Source organism: Nilaparvata lugens, chromosome X, assembly GCF_014356525.2.
Source record: "Nilaparvata lugens isolate BPH chromosome X, ASM1435652v1, whole genome shotgun sequence".
NCBI classification, from domain to species: Eukaryota; Metazoa; Arthropoda; class Insecta; order Hemiptera; family Delphacidae; genus Nilaparvata; species Nilaparvata lugens.
Genome location: NC_052518.1, coordinates 16,659,652 through 16,679,590, shown reverse-complemented (window position 1 = coordinate 16,679,590; position 19,939 = coordinate 16,659,652). Strand labels below are relative to the sequence as shown.

At 33.0% G+C, this 19,939-nt stretch overlaps 1 protein-coding gene across 3 annotated transcripts in view; it reads left to right on the top strand.

Moving 5' to 3' along the window:
• Positions 1 to 9,811, top strand: part of LOC111048589 (orexin receptor type 1) — a 247,865-nt gene extending 238,054 nt beyond the window's left edge. For all 3 annotated transcript variants that reach the window (XM_022334504.2, XM_039442529.1, XM_039442528.1), the window contains one exon: positions 818 to 9,811. In XM_022334504.2, coding sequence (XP_022190196.2) covers positions 818 to 907 — 90 coding nt within the window. In that variant the 3' untranslated portion in view covers positions 908 to 9,811. The remainder of the gene's footprint in view (positions 1 to 817) is intronic.
• Positions 9,812 to 19,939: the final 10,128 nt, after the last annotated feature.

Here is a 19,939-nt window from a genome sequence, read left to right as displayed (position 1 = left end):
CAAGCTATATCAAATTAATATATCATATTAGAAATCTTAACAATTAAAACAAAACCCGAGCTCGATTATTTGAATATTTTCTCCATTCTCTTGCCTTGATTTTTTACTATTAGTTACCGATATTTGAATAGATTTTTCTAGTATTTTGATTGAATGAATATTTAATCACAGAGAATCATCACTAGCACCCCTATTATATTTCCTATAAAAAACACTTGGCTATGCTACTCATATTATTATCAATGTCTCACATCTTTCAATAGAGTCCATCAAAAAATGAATTCATATAAACTTAATCCTTCATTTAAAAAAAACTATAGACATTGGTATCCTTCAATCTTCTCACTAAAATCACATTTTCAACTGGGAAAATAATCAATGATTATTAGAAATTAAGTATTGAGGAAATAACTATTCGTTTGGGCTACCTCAGTAGCTTATTTCTTTCTCAGTAACATCACAAACGACTTTTAGAATAACTATTCTCATTGTTCATTTTGTGTTTGATATAAAATATAATAAAAGTGCTACCGTAGTGATTCTATGTAATTCGATTTCTACATATTTAGAGAAGAAGCATCCTTTACTCAGGCATGTCAAAAACATTATATTTCTGTATGAAAAGTAAGTAGGAATGAAATCAATACACATCATAATATTATATCGTTAGAGCTTTTCTAAAATCGAATTAGAATCAAAACTCTGATTGCAGTGTTGAATTTATTGATCACGTCAATCCGCAAACAATAGACCTAGTTTTTTTAGTATGTAGTTTTGTTTGTGATTTGAGATTTTTATAATGTTTTGCTGTCTCTAGGAGGAAAAGGGGTGCATTTTTGAAATGCGCAACATCACTGAGGAACAACAGGACGCCGACCTTGAAGAAATCGTCATCGACCGTGGTTAAATCTTCAAACGACAATGAATTCAATCAATCTTCAACATTTCGCGAGAGGAAAATATAATATCTTAATTTTTCTTCAGAACTTGAACCAGAAATTTATTGTCAAACACAAGGATGTAGATCTATATTTCTTGTACTTAACATCACTTCGCTCATTTTGCCAAACTAATTTTCAAATATAGGCTCCATTTAGCAAAATGTTTGCAAATTTTCTAACTATTTTATGAGGATTAGCTTAAAACTAAACAGAACTGAAATTTTAAGGCTGATAATTACAGTAATCGAACATTAACAACCAACATTTTAATAATTCACGAGTGTCAAATTACATATTTACGGCTCATAGCTCTTCATTCCCAAATAGAAATTGATAGTAATAACTGAAATGAGTAGTAGGATTAAAGCTATTTCAGTAAATTTATTCATTCGCCATGTCAAATATGGTTCGAATGGGATGTCATTTCAGTTGTGGACAATCATCAACATTCAGAGAGTCTCAACTTGACCAGATTCGAGTTTGTAGATCATCGACACCTATCCACTAGAACCATTAAGCTATAGCCGAGCTTCCAGCTAGAATAATAACGGATCAATTTAGCTCCAGATTCATAAAATTAGAGCCTTCAGCATTGATCTACCAAATTTAATCTGAAAATCCATCATACAATCATCAACAGCCTACTGAATTATCGCTGTTTCATTTATTCATGGCCGCTGATTTATTTTTTCATTAAATTTTGACAAAATGTCTTGTAAAAAACAGAGCCAATCACAGTTTCAACAACTGAGACTAAATTCAAAATTGCAAGCCTATAAGAAGATTAGTATCCTCTTGCTACTGCTATACTCTTAAAATTCCTTTTATCGTAAAACCTCCACTGGTTTCAGTCTGTTGTGTCAAACTTTCCTGGTACCACTGAAAGAGTATCTCTGTAAATAATATTATAATCATGAATGTTTCAGAATTAGAAATCAGAATCAGTATTGTACTTGAATAATATCTAATCATTTTCAATGTTTTCTTTATTGAATGTTAAGCTTTCCTTCAAGATCTAATGGAAGATTTCTTATTTCGACTACCACTTTGATAAATATAAACAGTTCTATGTCTGATACCCTTCGGAGAACATTGCTCCAGTTCCAACTTGTTGCTATAATATATCTTGATATTTCATTTCTCAATGTATATATATCTTATTGTCTATTAAATAACAAGTCTATGTGTTGAATTTATTCAATAGTAACGTATTATGAATTTAAAAAGGTAGATAGTAGTAACCGTACATTGCTAGTCATGTATGGAGTCCAAATTGGCGCTTGAAATATCGCCAATAGTGTACCCATCCTTTAGTGCAGTTCACATTGTCTATTGAACAACAAGCCTATGTTTACAAGTCTAAGTGTTAAATTTATTCAATGGTAACGTATTATGAATTTATTAAACAGGTAGATAGTAGTAACCGTACATTGCTAGTCACGTATGTAGCGCTTGAAATATCGCTAATATTGTTCCCATCCTTGAGTGCAGTTTATATTGTCTATTAAACAAAAAATATATATGTTGTTTACAAGTCTATGTGTTGAATTTATTCGATAGTAACGTATTATGAATTTAAACAGGTAGATAGTAGTAAGCGTACATTGCTAGTCACATATGGAGTCCCAATTGGCGCTTGAAATATCGCCAATAGTGTACCCATCCTTGGGCGTAGTTTATATTGTCTATTAAAGAAAAAGTCTGTATGTTGTTTACAATTCTAAGTGTTAAATTTATTCAATAGTAACGTATTATGAATTTAAACAGGTAGATAGTAGTAACAGTACATTGCTAGTCACATATGGAGTCCCAATTGGCGCTTGAAATATCGCCAATAGTGTACCCATCCTTTAGTGCAGTTGATTAAGATGTTGAGTGTTAATATAAATATATATGTAAAAAATGTGTTGTATTAAATTGCTGTTAGCAATAAGTATGACATCGCATATAAATCATCTAAATCATGTCATCAAAATCATGTTGCATTTAAAATTACTGCACATTCATTAAACTGATTCAATTTATTCAAATGGAGGAATATTACATTGCGGCCACCCCAGACAATTCGTCTGCTAAGTATATTATTGAATTGTCTATTTCAAATTGTTCCCTAAGAAGAATATATTTCGCGATAAACTGTATTGGATTTGACGTTAACGTTCTTTAATTCAACCCAATCGTTGCACTAGGTGTCATCACCTCACACTCCAAAAACCACTTCATCGAACTGCTATTTTAAAATCAAATCAAATAGTTTTATTATTTGTTCTTGAGCTAATACTCATACAAGCTATACATGACTAAGCTTTTGTCCTGTTTGTTCTAATGTAAATTTCATTTATCTGCGTTGCATTCATTATTATTCACTTAAATTGATATTCTCATTCTTATTTCTATTTATTTATTTTATTTGCTCCAATCTTTATTTCATTAATCTCATTACTTTCTAGTTTGGCCGAGGTGCTGCCGGACAAGAATAGCAGGCCTAGCGTCCCAACAACCCAAGGTGCTAGAGTGGTAGAACCCCACCGAAAATCCGGGTTCCTTTATATCCATAATCCTCAATATTCTACATCCTTACCCCTCAACTAGCCTTAATATCCTCCTCTTGTACCTGACATATTTTCCACTTCCCTGTAAATTCTGCAGATTGAATTCATCCATATCACCCATCATTTTCATTTTCAGCATGAATTTTCACAAATATGTTTTATTATTTTAATTATAATAAAAGTGTTATTATGTTGTTTATTATTACCAATGTCTGCCATAGGTCTTGTCAGACCTGACAATGTAAGATCCTGTAATCTAATAATATTACTAAATTTTCAAGAACAAAAATTTTCAAGCCTATGATGTAACATTGAGTTACTTATCTAGCAGATTTCAAAGCAGCAACTACTGGATCAAAAAACAAAACACATTTCGACAATGAAAAACAAAGATTGATCAATACATTTTTCATTGATTATGTCCAATTTCTCATAGTCTCAGTTCGCTTTATTCATCTCATATCAATCATTTCAATCGTTTTGATAGGTAGGCTCATACATGTAAGTTAATATGAGTATCTAGAAATTGGACATTTATTCAATCATTAATAAAAACCTCATCTGAAAATACTCATCATCTGTATGTAGATAATCATAAAAATAGTGTGTATTGAATCATATGAGATTATTCATACTGCAGAGGTATGTTTAATTTTTTCATTGTTGTTTTCAATGAATTGAACAAGTAGTAGTTGGCCTATTTAAATATTGAATTATTATAAATGTCTGTGTTGTTTATATGAATATTTTAATGGAACTTGGAGTAATAAATGTACAATTCAAATGTGTTACCGTACATTAAACTAATCTATCATGGTCCTAGGACTTTTGTAGACTCCACCAAATGAATAATTTTTTTTAAACCGCATTTTTCAAAGCAGTTGTAATTCAAAACAAATTTTGCGATTGCCGGTACGAGATACCAGTTTAAAAAAACAGTATGGAATGTGTATTTCAAAAGAAGCTTTTCCCTTAAAAGTGGTGAGTAATAAAATGAGGGAGTCAGTAACTTATAGAATGACTTGAAAAATTCTCAAGTTACCATATTAGGCTGAACCATAAATTCAGAATTCAGTTTTCAGATGAAAATTCCTGGGATCATATAGGTTGCTACTACGGTCTGTATAAATAGATGATTAAGAACTGTGTTTTGTATTTATCAATATTTGTATTCGTGTAATCAGATATAAGGTACTACATGTAACCTGAGAGGCCGCTGACCCGCAAAGTAAAACGCATAATTCTATATGGCTACGTGTTAATTGTTGTAATTCAAAATATAAATGTTTACTTGTTGTATGTATTAAAAATCTTCAAGTGGAGAGATAGTAACTGATATGTAAGATAAATGTTGATGTTTGTCAAAATTTATTTAAAAGAAACAGAATTTATTGATTGTTTTTGAGTAATCAAACAATCGGCCATCGGTGCATAGTTACCATTATTAATCGATGTTTACGCACTTCTCAAAAGAAGCTGATTCTTATTCTTAAATATAAGTCATATGGTAGTTGATGGTTAGGAGATAGATTAAATGTTGACCCTTTTCATTGATCCCAATGCTTATAAGTGATACATACGAACTCATATTGTCACTGCCACTCTACATTGGATGATGGCATCTGTTTTATGGAAATTATGAGTAGTACTTACAGTATAGAAAAAGCTGAATTATATGCATGAATATACATTAAAATGTATGAATGGATTATAAAAGCGATTTTCTCATATTATACGACTTCTAACATTCATAAAACTAGTCGAAGGTCTTGAAAGTTATGGTTATACTACATGATTGGTGTGATTTAGCATAATCAAGTTCCAACTTGAGTTGGCAGTTGGATTTTACTGGGTCGAAACGAATAGTAATTTGAAGGCAGATTGGTGGTGATGATATTTGATTGTACTCACTACATGTGTATAAACCGCTATCACCTCTTCATATTCAATGTTGACACTCTGTTATTAAATTGTATTGCATGTTATGTCAAAGAATGTTAATGATAAGTTGGGATGAGCTCAAGAACATCTCATGTCGTATACTGAAAATGTAATAGTAAGTATTTTCCTTGGTACAATACTTAAGGCTCTTGCACTCTGTACCAACAAGGTAAATTCCAAGCCTGTATAAGTACCGGTAGTGCTCAAGGAATTGATAGGTGAAACAAAATCTCGCCAATTCAAAATGAATTTCTATATTCATAGTAGTTATTGTACACTTTGACATTAAGCAAAATTTCATTGTATTTTTCGTATTTATCTATGTGATATAGACCTATTACCGTATATGTTTTTTATGCATATCTACTTGACTGTTTATGAGACTTAATCGTTGGTGGAATATAATTATATTATGAGTAGATGTAGATGATATAGTCAGTGTTTTTTCTCAATATAGAACAAAATAATAGCTATTTATGTAATAAGAGCGTAGAGAGCGACTTTATTGCTTGAGCAAAGCAGTTATCGCGCAACACATAGTGGAGCGCGATAATTTTGTGAAAACAATGAAAAAGTTTCACGCTCGAGTTACATACAAGTTTTTTCTACAACTGCTGTATGGGACTACAAACCAATAGATACAGAAATATACCTATATATTGTCTCCATAGATGAGGTTATGAACCTTAGCCATCAGGAACTTTGATAACTATATCGTATCATATTAGTCCAGTCAACAAAGGGTTATAGAAGGAAAAGTTTGGAAAGCAATTTTTGAACCCGCAGTTCTGTTTAGGATAGTAAAGACGTAAGCAATTCATAACTGCCCATCCCTACCATCTGTGCTTAGGGGGTTGGCAGGTGGTACATAAGTACCATCTATTGGTTTCTCACATATAACTCGAAAACTATTAATCTTACGGACATGACTATTTCATACAAAATTGAAATTTACATAATGTCCGACAATATTGATTGATAGCAACCATTTCTATATCTTCCATTGTTTTCGAGATATTCGCTCTTGAAGGTGTGACATTTTGAAAAGAAACACGTTTGCCTCCAATTGTTTCCTATTTTTGCGCTTATAACTATTAAAAAATCTATGGAAAATATCAATGCAGATTATGAGTTTATAGAGCATCAAATTCTCTTCAATTTTATGTATAATTTCACAAGTTTCCCAACCACTGTTGCAACAGCTTCAGTATTGAGTGTGAAATCTTCAGTTTCGCATCAATAGACAAATAATTGACAGAGAAAACTGAAGGGAATGTTTCAAACACAATTTTCGACTTTGCAGCTTTGTTGGGACTAGTAAATAGCTGAACATGTCAAAAGGCCTCATCCCTACCTCTTGTGCTAAAGGGATTAGGGTGGACTACAAGTTACATTTTACAATTTTTTTGCTTATAAATACGCTAATATCTTGGGAACAATGCATTCAATCGACATGATTAGTATTCGAAAATAAAGCTTGATAGATTCTCTACCATTTTTTATCAGTAGAGTTTTTAGTGACTCCAACAGTTTTCGAGATATTAGCTCTTGAAAGTGTAAAATTGTTAAAATTTAGGTTTTTATCCATTTTCTATGCTTTTTCAGAGCATATAACGTGCTAATATGCAATTCATCGTAAAAATGGATGCTAATCGTAGGTACTTTAGTGGAGCATTAAAATCTCTTTAAACTGATGTATTACTCCATTATTTCATGTTTCCCTTTCATTAATATAGCAGTGTCAATGTGGGGGGGTGAAATTTTATATTTCGCAACATTTGAACATTTGACATTGAAATTTCTGGAAAACAATTTTTGACAGCTCAATTGGGACTACTAAGAAGGTAAACATAACAAAAGTGCGCATCTCTAGCCCATCTGTTAAGGTGTGTTCACATAGAGCAACTAAGTTGCAGTACATCAGGTAGAAATCTACAAAAAAATACACCTCTGGTTCTAGTGAACTGTGCTGTAGTCAGCAACTTAGATCAAAGGCGGTTTTCAAAGAATAGCTGTAAGGAAAGGCCATTCATTCCTTTCAAACAGAGACAGCATCTTTGTATCTTGCAGTTGAGAGAGCAGATTTGCATTTCAATATACTATACGATATGTAGCTTAAATTTTGTTGTAGGAGAAAAAAATCAAATTTCTTGAGATTCAGTATGGAAAGCAGAATGTGATAACATTTTGAGAAATTCAAAAAATATCTCAAATTACATGCTCTGAAAATTTTTGTTGGAGAAGATTTCCCCTACCATTGTTCTACGGTCCCAAACTTTGTTGAGATGTATTATTGTCTACTGGGGGTAGAATCGTGCTTTTCATATTTCACTGCAAGCAACAGTTGCAGGTTGCAGTGAATCCAGTAGATAGGAAACGCTTGTTTTCTATTCCTCACAGAAAAAGTTCCTCACGTAAAAACACCCTTAAAGGTGTGGAACCGCCAAGTTGACACTTATTGCTGAGTTGAAAACGTCATCCCCCTCACATTGAAACTGCTATAAAAATAAAAGGAGAACATGAGATATTGGAATAATACATCAGATTAAAGAGATTTTAATGCTCTAGGGTGTGTTAACATGAGCAATTTCTTGATACAACTTATTCTGTGAGGAATAGAAGATAAGCGTTTCCTATCTACTGGACTCACTGCAACTTGCAACTGTTCTGTTTTATAGAATGACTGCAGTGAAACATGAAAAGCACGATTCTTCCCCCAGTAGACAATAATACATCTCAACAAAGTTTGGGACCGTAGAACAATGGTAGGAGAAATCTTCCCCAACACAAATTTTCAGAGCATGAAATTTGAGATATTTGAATTTCTTGAAATGCTACCACATTCTGCTTCTCATACTGAATCACAAGAAATTAAATTTTTTCTCCTACAACAAAATTAAATTTGAGCTATATATTGTATAATTTATTGATATGCAAATCTGCTCTCAACTGCAAGATACAAAGAAGCTCAAAGAAGCTCTGTTTGAAACGAATGAATGGCCTTTCCTTACAGCTATTCTTTGAAAACCGGCATTGAACCAAGCTGCTCTAGTGAGCCAGGGATGTAATTTTTGTATATTTTTACCTGCTTTTCCACGACTTAGTTGCTGTATGTGAACACATCCCTTCAAACCTACGATAAGCATTCATTTTTACGATGAATTGTTGTAGTTATAAGCCCTGAAAAAGCAAAAAAAAAATGGATGAAAACCTCTTATTTTAACAATTTTACACTTTCAAAAGCTAATATCTCAAAAACTGTTGAAAATTCCACAAACCTTTACTGATCAAAAATTGTAGAGTATCGATCAAGCTTCACATATTTCGTGAACAGTTATAAATTCAGTTGAATGCATTGTTCCAAAGATATATAAGCGTATAAGCAAAAAAATTGAAAATGCAACATTTAAACCACCCTCATCCCCTTAGCACAAGGGGTAGGGATGAGGACTTTATATACGATCACCTATTAACTAGTCCCAACAAAGCTGCAAAGTCGAAATTGTTTTCGAAACATTCCCTCCAAATTTCTTTGTCAATTATTGGTCTATTGTTGCAAAACTGAAGATTTCACACTCAATACTAAAGCTGCTGCAACAGTGGTTAGGAAACTTGTGAAATTATACATAAAATTGAAGAGAATTCGATGCTCTATAAACTCATAATCTGCATTGATATTTTCCATCGATTTTTTTAAGTTATAAGCGCAAAAATAGGAAACAATCGGAGACAAACGTGTTTCTTTACAAAAATGTCACACCTTCAAGAGCGGATATCTTGGAAGCTATGGAAGATATGGAAATGGTCGTTGAGTCAATATTGTAGGAAATTATGTAACCTTCAATTCTGTATGAAATAGTCATGTCTGTAAGATGCATAGTTTTTGAGTTATATGCGAGAAACCAAAGAAATGTACCTTTGTACCACCCCTACCCCCTTAGAACAGGTGGTATGGGTGGGAACTTCTGATATGTCTACCTCCTTACTACCCTTAAAAGATATGCGGGGTCAAAAACTGTACTCCAAACTTTTCCTTCTATACCCTTTTTTGAGCATTCATTGCCTGGACTTTATGGCTAGAATAACCAGCGATCATAAAATTATATTTCTTTTTTCATCTACCAAGAAGTAATAAACGTACTGCGCATGTGCAGCAAGCGAAAATGAAGGTAATGTGCATGCACAGGAAGCGTAAAATAGTTTATTGGTTACCTACACAAAAATCAGCTATTTTAATTATTTCGGCTATTTGGATTAATTTTCAGTATGTAATGAAGTGTTTTACAAGCAGTTGTAGAAATATATACATATATATGTGTTGGGTGTAGAAAACATTAATGTGTATGGATGTACTTTGTAATAAAAAATTGTGGAAAACGCCAACCAGTAGTTTTATTTCCTAACCTATAATATCCTTTTACTAATTGTAATACACAAGCGTCGGTAAAAAAAATGGAAGAATATTTCCCATTATTGTACATATTGTTCCTTCAACTGATAAACTTCAAGAAAGAAAGATGAACAAGAAATACAAAAATATTTCATAGATAGAATATGGAATAATAATTTAGATGCTGCATCTACTATGTTCTGGCAAATCTCTTACACTTGACTTGAAACAACTCTAGTAGTTTAAAAAAACTCTTAAGTATCATCAACTACTCTCAGACTTAAGCAATCAAATATTGGCAACAGAATTGATTTGCAATAGTTAGCTGTTGGATATTTAATTATCATCTATTATTCATTTAATCCTCGAACGCTATTCTAGGTGCATGAACAATGTTTGCCATTACAGAAGTCAAAAACAATAATAATGTATGGCACTGAATAAATTTCTGCTCAACAATAAAACAGATGCTATTATAATATAAGTAAGGATATAAAATATCCTCATAAAATAATATGTAATAAATAAAGAACAGTACATAGGCTATAATGTACAGTGCGTATTTATCATAGAGAAAAGATAGCATAAGTGAAGTGACTTGTATCAGTTGTCTCTAGTAAAAAATATTCTGGGAAGAACTCCTATTCCTCTGATTTCAAAATAATGTTGCAATAAATTCTGCTCTGTGAAATTATTACCATGTGTTGCAGCTATTATGAATATAACTAATATTCAAAAGAATGGCATAACTTTCAATCCAGTTGAAAATTATGTCATAATTATTGTACCTAGGCTATAAAATCTCATTGCACTGGAAAAATATCATTTAGGCTCTTTATGGCTGAATTTCAATTGTTTTTTTGAATGGGGACAGTGATAGGAACCGCAGTGGAGTCAAGATATTATGGAGGTACATTCACCTTATCCAATGTAGGAAAGTTTGCTATATATTATGGAACATTTAGCAATTTGATGTATGAGAATATGCTAGAAAAAGCATGAAGCAATATTTGATTACTATTAAATATTCTCTAGGAGTTGGAAAACATAGTTTTAAAAATTTTACACAATTTTAACTTTGTTAAACCCTGAATACATATTCAACTACAGTCATATATCAACTTTTCTCAGGAAATATGAAAAAATCAATGCCATATTAAGCTGTAGATGCCACTGTATAGATACAATACCTGTAAAGCCACTGTTTAAATATCATATATGGAAGATATGAGCGGAAATATTCCCCATATAGCTTTTATTATTAAACTATTTTTCAAAAGCTTTGAAGATTTGGACACAAATATTCCCGATATAGCTTTGATAATCAATTTGTTTCAGAAGCTGCACAATTATCTCATTGCTAATATTCACATCTGACGATTTGATGGAAAATTTAGAAAACATTAAGCTATGATGGAGCAAGAGATTTCCATTTTAATGCTTCAAATTATGTTTTTTTAAATATACATTACATATGATATGTAACGCTTTCATAAAAGAATTCGTGCTGTTGTGGAAATGTCAAAAAATTGAAATTGGAACAGCTATTTATGTATTAGGAGCGTAATGCGCAACTTTTTCGCTCGCGCAAAACAGTTATCACACGACGTGAAGTGGAGCGTCATAATTTTGCAAGAGGGATAAAGAAGCATTACGCGTGAATTACATACAAAATTGTTTCTACAACTGCACAAACCTGTTAAACTACTTATATCGGCGGAGATACAATTACCGACTTTTTAGGTTAAGATCTGACTTTTTGGCGAGCTGCTTACAATCAGCTGATTAGGAGGCGTAAAGAAACTCTTCTGCACATGTGCGAATGATTTGGGAGCGTAAAGTAAATCTACTGGGCATGCGCGGATGGTTAGCGAGCGAAAAAGTAGATTCTCCTCAGAAATAAGCTGTTTTACGAGGAGAATTGAGTCTGTAAATTCTTTACGCACAGTTGTAGAAAAATAAAATTTTGATGTTATTGTACTGCTACTGAACTACCTTCTACCTTCCATTATTGCATTATAAAACTCCTCTGGCATTTGCTAGTTAGCCTTTTGAATATAATGCAGTTTTAACAAGTACAAAAACAACTACTATTATTTATTTACTATAGTGAATTTACTATAATTGTACTCAAATAACGAGAAAGTATGAAGAAGACGCGCATCCTACCTGGCTGAAGGTTGATCATAAATAACTTTTGTGAGAGTACAAAGAAGATGTGCATCTTTCCAGTGTGCTCCTTCTTCGCACCTTGGTAGTTGCCACGCCTTTTTCTACCTGCTTACGTGAAATTATGATCATTTATATATAAATATACATGCTACTACTTATTTTCGAGTTTTCTTCAATAAACCCCTTCAACAGAAATCGCCGTGTTGAGGATCGAATGGTGAATATTGAAAAATACTAATATTGTAGATTTCTGTTAGTGTTCTCCAGTTGTTTTGAAGTGATTTGATTTAAGCCAAATTTATTGATATGCATTCCAGTGAACTTAGATTTATGTTAACTGTTAATTATATTTTTGTGTTTAATGTAAAGTTTGAAGTTCTGACACTGTGTTACTAGTAAATATTTGAAAAAACACTTACTTTTGTTGGAGTGTTGAGGAATGCATTTCACTCCTGAAGAGGAGCTTCATCAGCCTGTCACCAGGGGCGCTTGCTCTTATGGGTTGGACTGTGTGGCCAAAATGGGGGAAAATATTACATTTGATTTGAAGTTAAGTTGATCATTTAATAAGTTGCATTTGTCATAGTGGAGGTGTTTAAAAATTTCGTATTGTTCTAGTGTGTTGAGTCTCTGGCTTTTTTGAAGAATGTGTAGGATTTCGATATCTGTCTGTATGTTTTTGTGATTGTGTCCTGTGGCTATTAAATGTTCTGTATATGTAGATTCTGAATTTGAATTTACTGCTTTTATGTGCTCATTGTATCTTATTTTGAAGCTACGGCCGGTCTGTCCAATATAGTATTTTGGGCATGTATTACATTTTAGTTTATAAAATTCCTGTCTTTTCAAATTGTGAGCTGTCTATTTTTCGTGTCTTTAGTTGGGTTTTTAAGTTGTTGTTGGTTCTAAATGCTGTTTTGTAGCCTGATTTTTTGAATATGTTTGCTATGGATTGTGATTTTTGATTGAAATATGTTAGTGTAACATATTTGTTAGGATTTGGGGGTTTCTGTTTCTTGATTTTCATTTTATGAAGTATTTTGTCTATTACATTGGATGAGTAGCCATTGTTTTGTGCCAGATATTTTATAGTGTTCAATTCTGTCTGGTAATCTTCTTTTGTAAGTGGAATGCTTATTAGTCTGTGGATCATGGAGTTAAAGGCAGCAAGTTTGTGTTGTGGTGGATGATTTGATGTTTCATGTATGAGTGTATCTGTCATTGTGAGCTTTCTGAAAATACTAAATCTTGGTTTGTTGTCTCGTTTTGATATGGAGAGGTCCAGAAAGTTTAGGGCATTGTTGGTTTCATATTCTGCAGTGAAATGTATGTTTTTGTGTATTTTGTTCAATCCTGAGAGGAGTTGATCACATTGTCTGGCATTTCCTTTTGTAGAGTAGTATTATGTCATCAACATATCTTTTCCAATACATGATTCAAATTCAGAATCTACATATGCAGAACATTTAATAGCCACAGGACACAATCACAAAAACATACAGACAGATATCGAAATCCTACACATTCTTCAAAAAAGCCAGAGACTCAACACACTAGAACAATACGAAATTTTTAAACACCTCCACTATGACAAATCCAACTTATTAAATGTTTTAACTTCAAATCAAATGTAATATTTTCCCACATTTTGGCCACACAGTCCAACCCATAAGAGCAAGCGCCCCTGGTGACAGGCTGATGAAGCTCCTCTTCAGGAGTGAAATGCATTCCTCAACACTCCAACAAAAGTAAGTGTTTTTCAAATATTTACTAGTAACACAGTGTCAGAACTTCAACAAAGTTATTATATAGTGTTTCGTCATGGAAAGCAACTTCAATATTAATGTTAATAAGTGTTAATTTTATTTTTTGACTAGAGTACGATTCTGCTCAATTACTTCTAAGCTGCTTGAACGATGCAATAATTTCGACAACACAGAAGTAATTAAGACTTCTATATTTTGTTGAAATTATTGCAACTTTCAAGAATTTCCACAGTATTGTTTTTAAGTTATTGGTGTGCAATACTGCAATGCACACAATGTGCATGTGGATTCGGAAAAAACTGAATGGAATTTGACCACTATGATTTATGTAGTTTATTGGGAACTAGCAATAAATTGTTTTTCTACTGCACTTTCAATGTTATTTTTATATCCTGAAGGAGTGAGTAAATTTTTTTGTCCAACGAACTTGTCCTGTAATAAGGTTTAAAGAATTCGTGATCAAAATTTGAAGCTGATCAATGCTCTCTAAAGTTCTTGTTGAACATAAAAACAGGCAGAAAACGTCTCCAGTAAGTCAAAAGTGAGAACTTTGCTAACGCTCGTTCTAATGTACAGACTTACGTTTCAAGCTATATATACTCAGCCTGAATTTTGAATCCTTGTCAAACTCGAATCGTAGATGTACGAAGAGTGCGCGCGTCATTTCAGTGGATAACTCACTGATAACTCTTCTGACAGCTTGACAGAACTTTTGCATGCGCGCCTTCTTCATTCTCCCACACAACGAAGCACTTTGAATAATATTACTATTAACAATATAGTATGAATAGTATGGAGGTATTTATTGGAATAAATAAAAAATTAGCTTGGAGGAATATTAATTTATTCACGAACCAACCATACAACAGCAAAATAAATATTTCTCTCAACTCACGATTATAGATTTCATATAATAAAATATTCTTCAAATTACATTGATTTATCATTATATACTGGCTATATTTCACGTTCATATAGGCTAAGATACTTATAATTATTTAGACACCCATTTCATTGGCTTAAATTGTAATAATTATGCCAAATTCAAATTTATTCATCTTTAATGATAATTACAAAGTTTAAACATCACTTAATAGTTATTATAATTAGTAATTTTATATGTAAGGAGGGTCCCTGCAAGATAGAAAAACCTGTGCACAGAGACCGAGTGTTGAAGATTTTTACATAAATTTTTAGAAAAAAAGATTCTTAGATTGATGATATACTCGAAGATTTCCATACTAGTATAACAATGTAAAACTTATTTCATAACAATAGAATAGATTATATTATATTCAATATAATTTTGATATAACAATACTTTAAAAATCAAATGACAAATTTAATACAATTTCAACAATGAAGAGAACATTAAAATGTAAATGTTGACATAAATTATAGTATTAAAGCTAACAGTCTACTGGTTGTGCACTGGAAATTATAAATATTTCTATAAAAATGGACCCACTTCGAATTTCCAATTCAAGATAAATACTATGACGAAAAACAAATGGGAAAATGAAGTTTTATAAAATAGTTGTGAAATCAAGCCATCAATAATTCTTAATGTCAATAAGAATTACAAGGAAACATAATTTCTTACGAGGGTCTAAGATATATTTATTGGAATATTTAAATAGTTTTTTGTAACATATAGTGCATCATTAAAGACATATAACAACAGTATAGATTAGGAGTAGCTCCCTAATCTCAATTAATTATTCTAGCTTAGTTCATTACAACCTCACTTACAGACGTTAAATTCAAGGCCGGATTTACCTCGCGGACAACATGGATAAAAATGTCATGGGGTACAGAATTTTGGAGAATTTGAAATTTTCTATCTAGTGAGGCAGCAGAGGGCAGACAACAGTGTACACGGGTGCGTGCACTTTTGTAACAAAATTTATGTCTATTTATGGTAAGAAGTTGATATAGAAGAATTAATTTATGTCAAGGAGTGCATTCACCTTAAAGGTTTGTCTAAAGTCTAAAGAGACTTAATGAGCTGTGTACTGCAGCTGGAGCTGCTCAGCGTTCACTACTCTCCAAAGGGTCAAGAATTACTCCCGTTCTACCACCTCACAAAATCCACTCAACTTTCTTGCTGTTTTAGCAATAAAAAAATATCCAACAAGTTTTGAGTTTAAAGATGTAATTTCTTAGTTTCCGAAGGAGATAGCTAGACGTGTAAAGTTTCAATAACTTTGAAAAATAGAGATTATACCGGCATTCTGATCTGCAACTTATTTTCTTTTTCTTGATAGTCTAATAATGCTATAAAAAACTCGACTCAGGCTTTTAGTAAGTTGTAATTTAGTTCCATGTATAGGACTTGAAAGAGAAGAAAATTACACCAATATTTAAATGCATATTTATTGTTATAAAATTGAAACCCTCACTCAAAGAAACTAAATTAACAGTGACAAAGGAGAAAGCGAATGTAGAAAAATCATGAATCCGGCCCTGGTTAAATTACGATCTTACAATAACATTATGATATTGATAGGTTTGTAATTATTTTAAATGTTTTTGTGGGAATCACCCTGCAGAAATAGATTTAGAATAGAATGATTGATTACAACTTAGTAAGAGTTGATAACAATATTATTCTTACATGACTTAAATTATGCAGATATGCTTCCAATTTAATCAAATGCATACAATAGAAAATAATAATTTACAGAGGTGTAATAAAGATTGACAACCAAACTCATTTGATAAAATAATTTTTCTACATTGTTCAATGAATAATGATAATATCAGAAGATGTTGTTATTAAACAAAAATCTCAATAGAATAGAATTACCCCGAAGACTTCTGCTACTCAAATATTGACAACACAGTTAATAATAACAAATGCAATTTCTATTCTATTTCCATCTGTATCAGTGAATGTATAATGAAATGAATCATGTATTGCCAGGAATTCACACACATTTTGGTTGACAAGTTGTGACACATTAGGCTACCAACGTTTAGTGCCATATTTTATTACCTTAAGTTCCTTGCCTGTATTCAGCTGAGTTCCTGGATATTTAAATAAAGGACAACATAGCAGTTAAGGAGTGATAAAATTGGAAGATTTCATTCTAGAAGTCATAGCCAAACAATTTTATCTCTTGTTTTTAGTAACTAGATAAACGGTAATTGAGAGCAAAATTCTTTTACTTGAGGTACCGCGTAGTGAGCTAAATGTTTTTACTGCGTCTACAGACGTCTAAAGCCAGTCTTCCACTGTTTTACAAACAGAAACTAAATCTACGGAATTATTATTACGAATTTGTTTTTATAATAAAATTATTCCTTTTACAACGTTGAGCAACAGTTATGTCACTGATATGTTGTCAACATGTAATTGGTTTCTAGCCATTACTTCAAGTGATAGAAAATGAAGTGCTCATCCCATCAATCAAGCATACCAAGATCTAAGATAGTATTGTCATTTGCATATCAAAATTAAGAAATATCCGGAACAATTTAAGGAGTATATATGAGGATGACACCGGAATCATTTCCCTACATTTGTGATAAGTTGTCACCAGCGCTGGAAAAGTGTATAGGCTAAAACCTACTGTAACCTGCATATCAATTCGCTGAAGAGCAGCTTGTCTTGGCAATAAAAATTCCAAGTTTCAAAGAAAAGATTATCGAAAGACAGAAAAATGTTATTGAACAAATGAAAAACAAAGAAAAAATCAGAACAAAACAAATAAATATGGATTGAACTATACTCAGTTAATATGACAAGAAGTCGAGCACCTAACTAAGACAGGTAGTAATGGATTTTTAGCAGTGTTTCAGAGACTAATACTCAAAAGCATCTTGGACTGGGATTGGGTATATACTTGAACTTTTAAATTTTAGATTTTAAGTAAATGGCAAAGTGATGCTTATTATGTAGTAGCCCATTTTCACTATGTTCTTTCCATAGGAGCAGTATTTATCGATATCCGTCTATTCAATCAATCACTGAATGTGGGAAAATTTTGGAAGTAATTTGAAAGAAGCTCGATTGAAATCTTGCAAAGGAAAAGATGAATTGGGATCCTTAGTTGAGAAGAAACGTTTGCTCGAGAAAAGAACGATCACTGTCATTAATTTTATGTCTGGTGAACCTGTTGGGTCAAAAGATGAATCATGTATTTTACCAGTGCTGTGGCATGAAGCAGTCAGTGGAAGAAAGCAGGAGGATATTATAAGTGTTTTTTTCAAGTTTTTAGTCAAGAGTGAAGTTCGAGATGCAAAAACAATCATATTGTGGGCTGATAACTGCTCTTCACAAAATAAAAAACTGGGCATTCTTCTCTTTTCTGACCTACATCATAAACACAAGTGTGATCAGTGCAAGAGAGATAACTATAAAATATTTTGAACCAGGTCATACTTTCATGTCAGCTGAGAGTTTTCACCACTCTGTGGAGAAGTCAATGAGAGTGAACAAGCAATCAAAAGTTTATGACTTATAGAGGCTTCAGTTCAAGCATCAAAAAAGTTAAAGTTCAAGAAATGCTTGTTGAGAATTTCGCAAAGTGGCGAAGCTACAAATCGGTAAAAGAACTGACTAATGTACAAGACAGACCAATGGCTCTCAACGGGGGCGATGAGACAACATTCAGGGGCGATTGATTTCATTTGGGTGATAGGGGGGCGATAAACATATTTTGGGCAATGAAGGGGTGATGATCAGTTCACAAGAAAGGTGCAGTTGACCAGCCAGCTAATTTCAGGCCAATATCAATTCCTCCCACCATGGAAAAGGTGCTGGAGACTATTATGAAGCAAAAAATGGTGGATTACTTTGAAAGTAATAACCTCCTCTGCCAACAGCAGCATGGTTTTAGAAGTGGCCGCTCTACAACAAGCGCACTGATTGCCCTGACTAGCGAAATCCAGAACACATTTGAGACTGGTGATACAATGGCCCTTACACTGTTTGATCTGAGTAAAGCCTTCGATTGTGTTCCACACCAAATTCTCCTAAGGAAGCTGGAAAGGTATGGAATCAGCGGCCCGGTGCTCAACACCATAAAAAGTTATCTTGAAGACAAAGTTATCTTGTAGTCTCAATAAAAGGAGCTTTGTCAAGGATTAGCTGGAAATTGATTAGAGATATCAAACACGGTGTGCCCCAGGGTTCTAACTTAGGCCCCCTTCTATTCATCCTTTTGACAAATGACTTTGTTCCCAGCAAGGACTCCATACTGTTTGCAGATGATACGACGGTGATGTCTAGAGGAATATCAACTGAACAAGCATTGGCAATGAACGAAACTTACACACAGGAGGCAAAGAGATGGTTCCAAATAAACAAGCTTGAACTCAATAAGGACAAATCCCAAATATTAATATGCTTTCTGAAAAACGAAAAACCTGAAAGCCCTTCCAAACCAGTAGAATCATTGGGTTTTTGGCTTGACAGAAAATTGAAAGGGACACACACATTTCAAAGACATGCCTAAAACTAGCAAGAGTCCTACATCTCCTAAAAAACTAAGGTATGTTGTCACTCTAGAATACTTGATGACAGCTTACTATTCGCTATTTCACAGTCACATAACATACGGAATCCTTCTCTGGGGACATTCTTCAGCCAGCTCAGATATAATATTGCTACAGAAAAAGACCATTAGAATAATCACATTCTCTGACCACCTGGCACACTGCAGGCCACTATTCAAAAAGCTGAGAGTACTTACAATCTTTGGCCACTATGTACTCTGCTCACTCCTATTCATAAAGAACAAAGCAAACAACATGACAAAGAGAAGCAATATACATACCTACAACACTCGACATGCGGCAGACCTGGATGTACCTCGAAGCAGACTTACAGCAACTCAAAACATTTTTGAAATATCAGCACTGCGACTGTATAACCAGTTCCCTGAATATATAAAAAATTGCGAAGCCAGAAAGTTTAAGCAAATATTGAAAGAACGCCTATTGATACAACGGCCATTATACTCATTGGCAGAGCTAGTGGATGAGCCCCTATACTCAAACACAAACAGCCGCCATCCCAGAGTTTGAGGGGTGACCCCCTGAACTCCCTGACACAGTCTATCCGGTTCTCCCGGTCAAGGACGAAGAATTCAAGTATTCAACTAAGTAAGTATAAGTATAAGTAAGTAAGATCAATCATAAAGGTATAATTTAATTCAACTTTAATGCCAG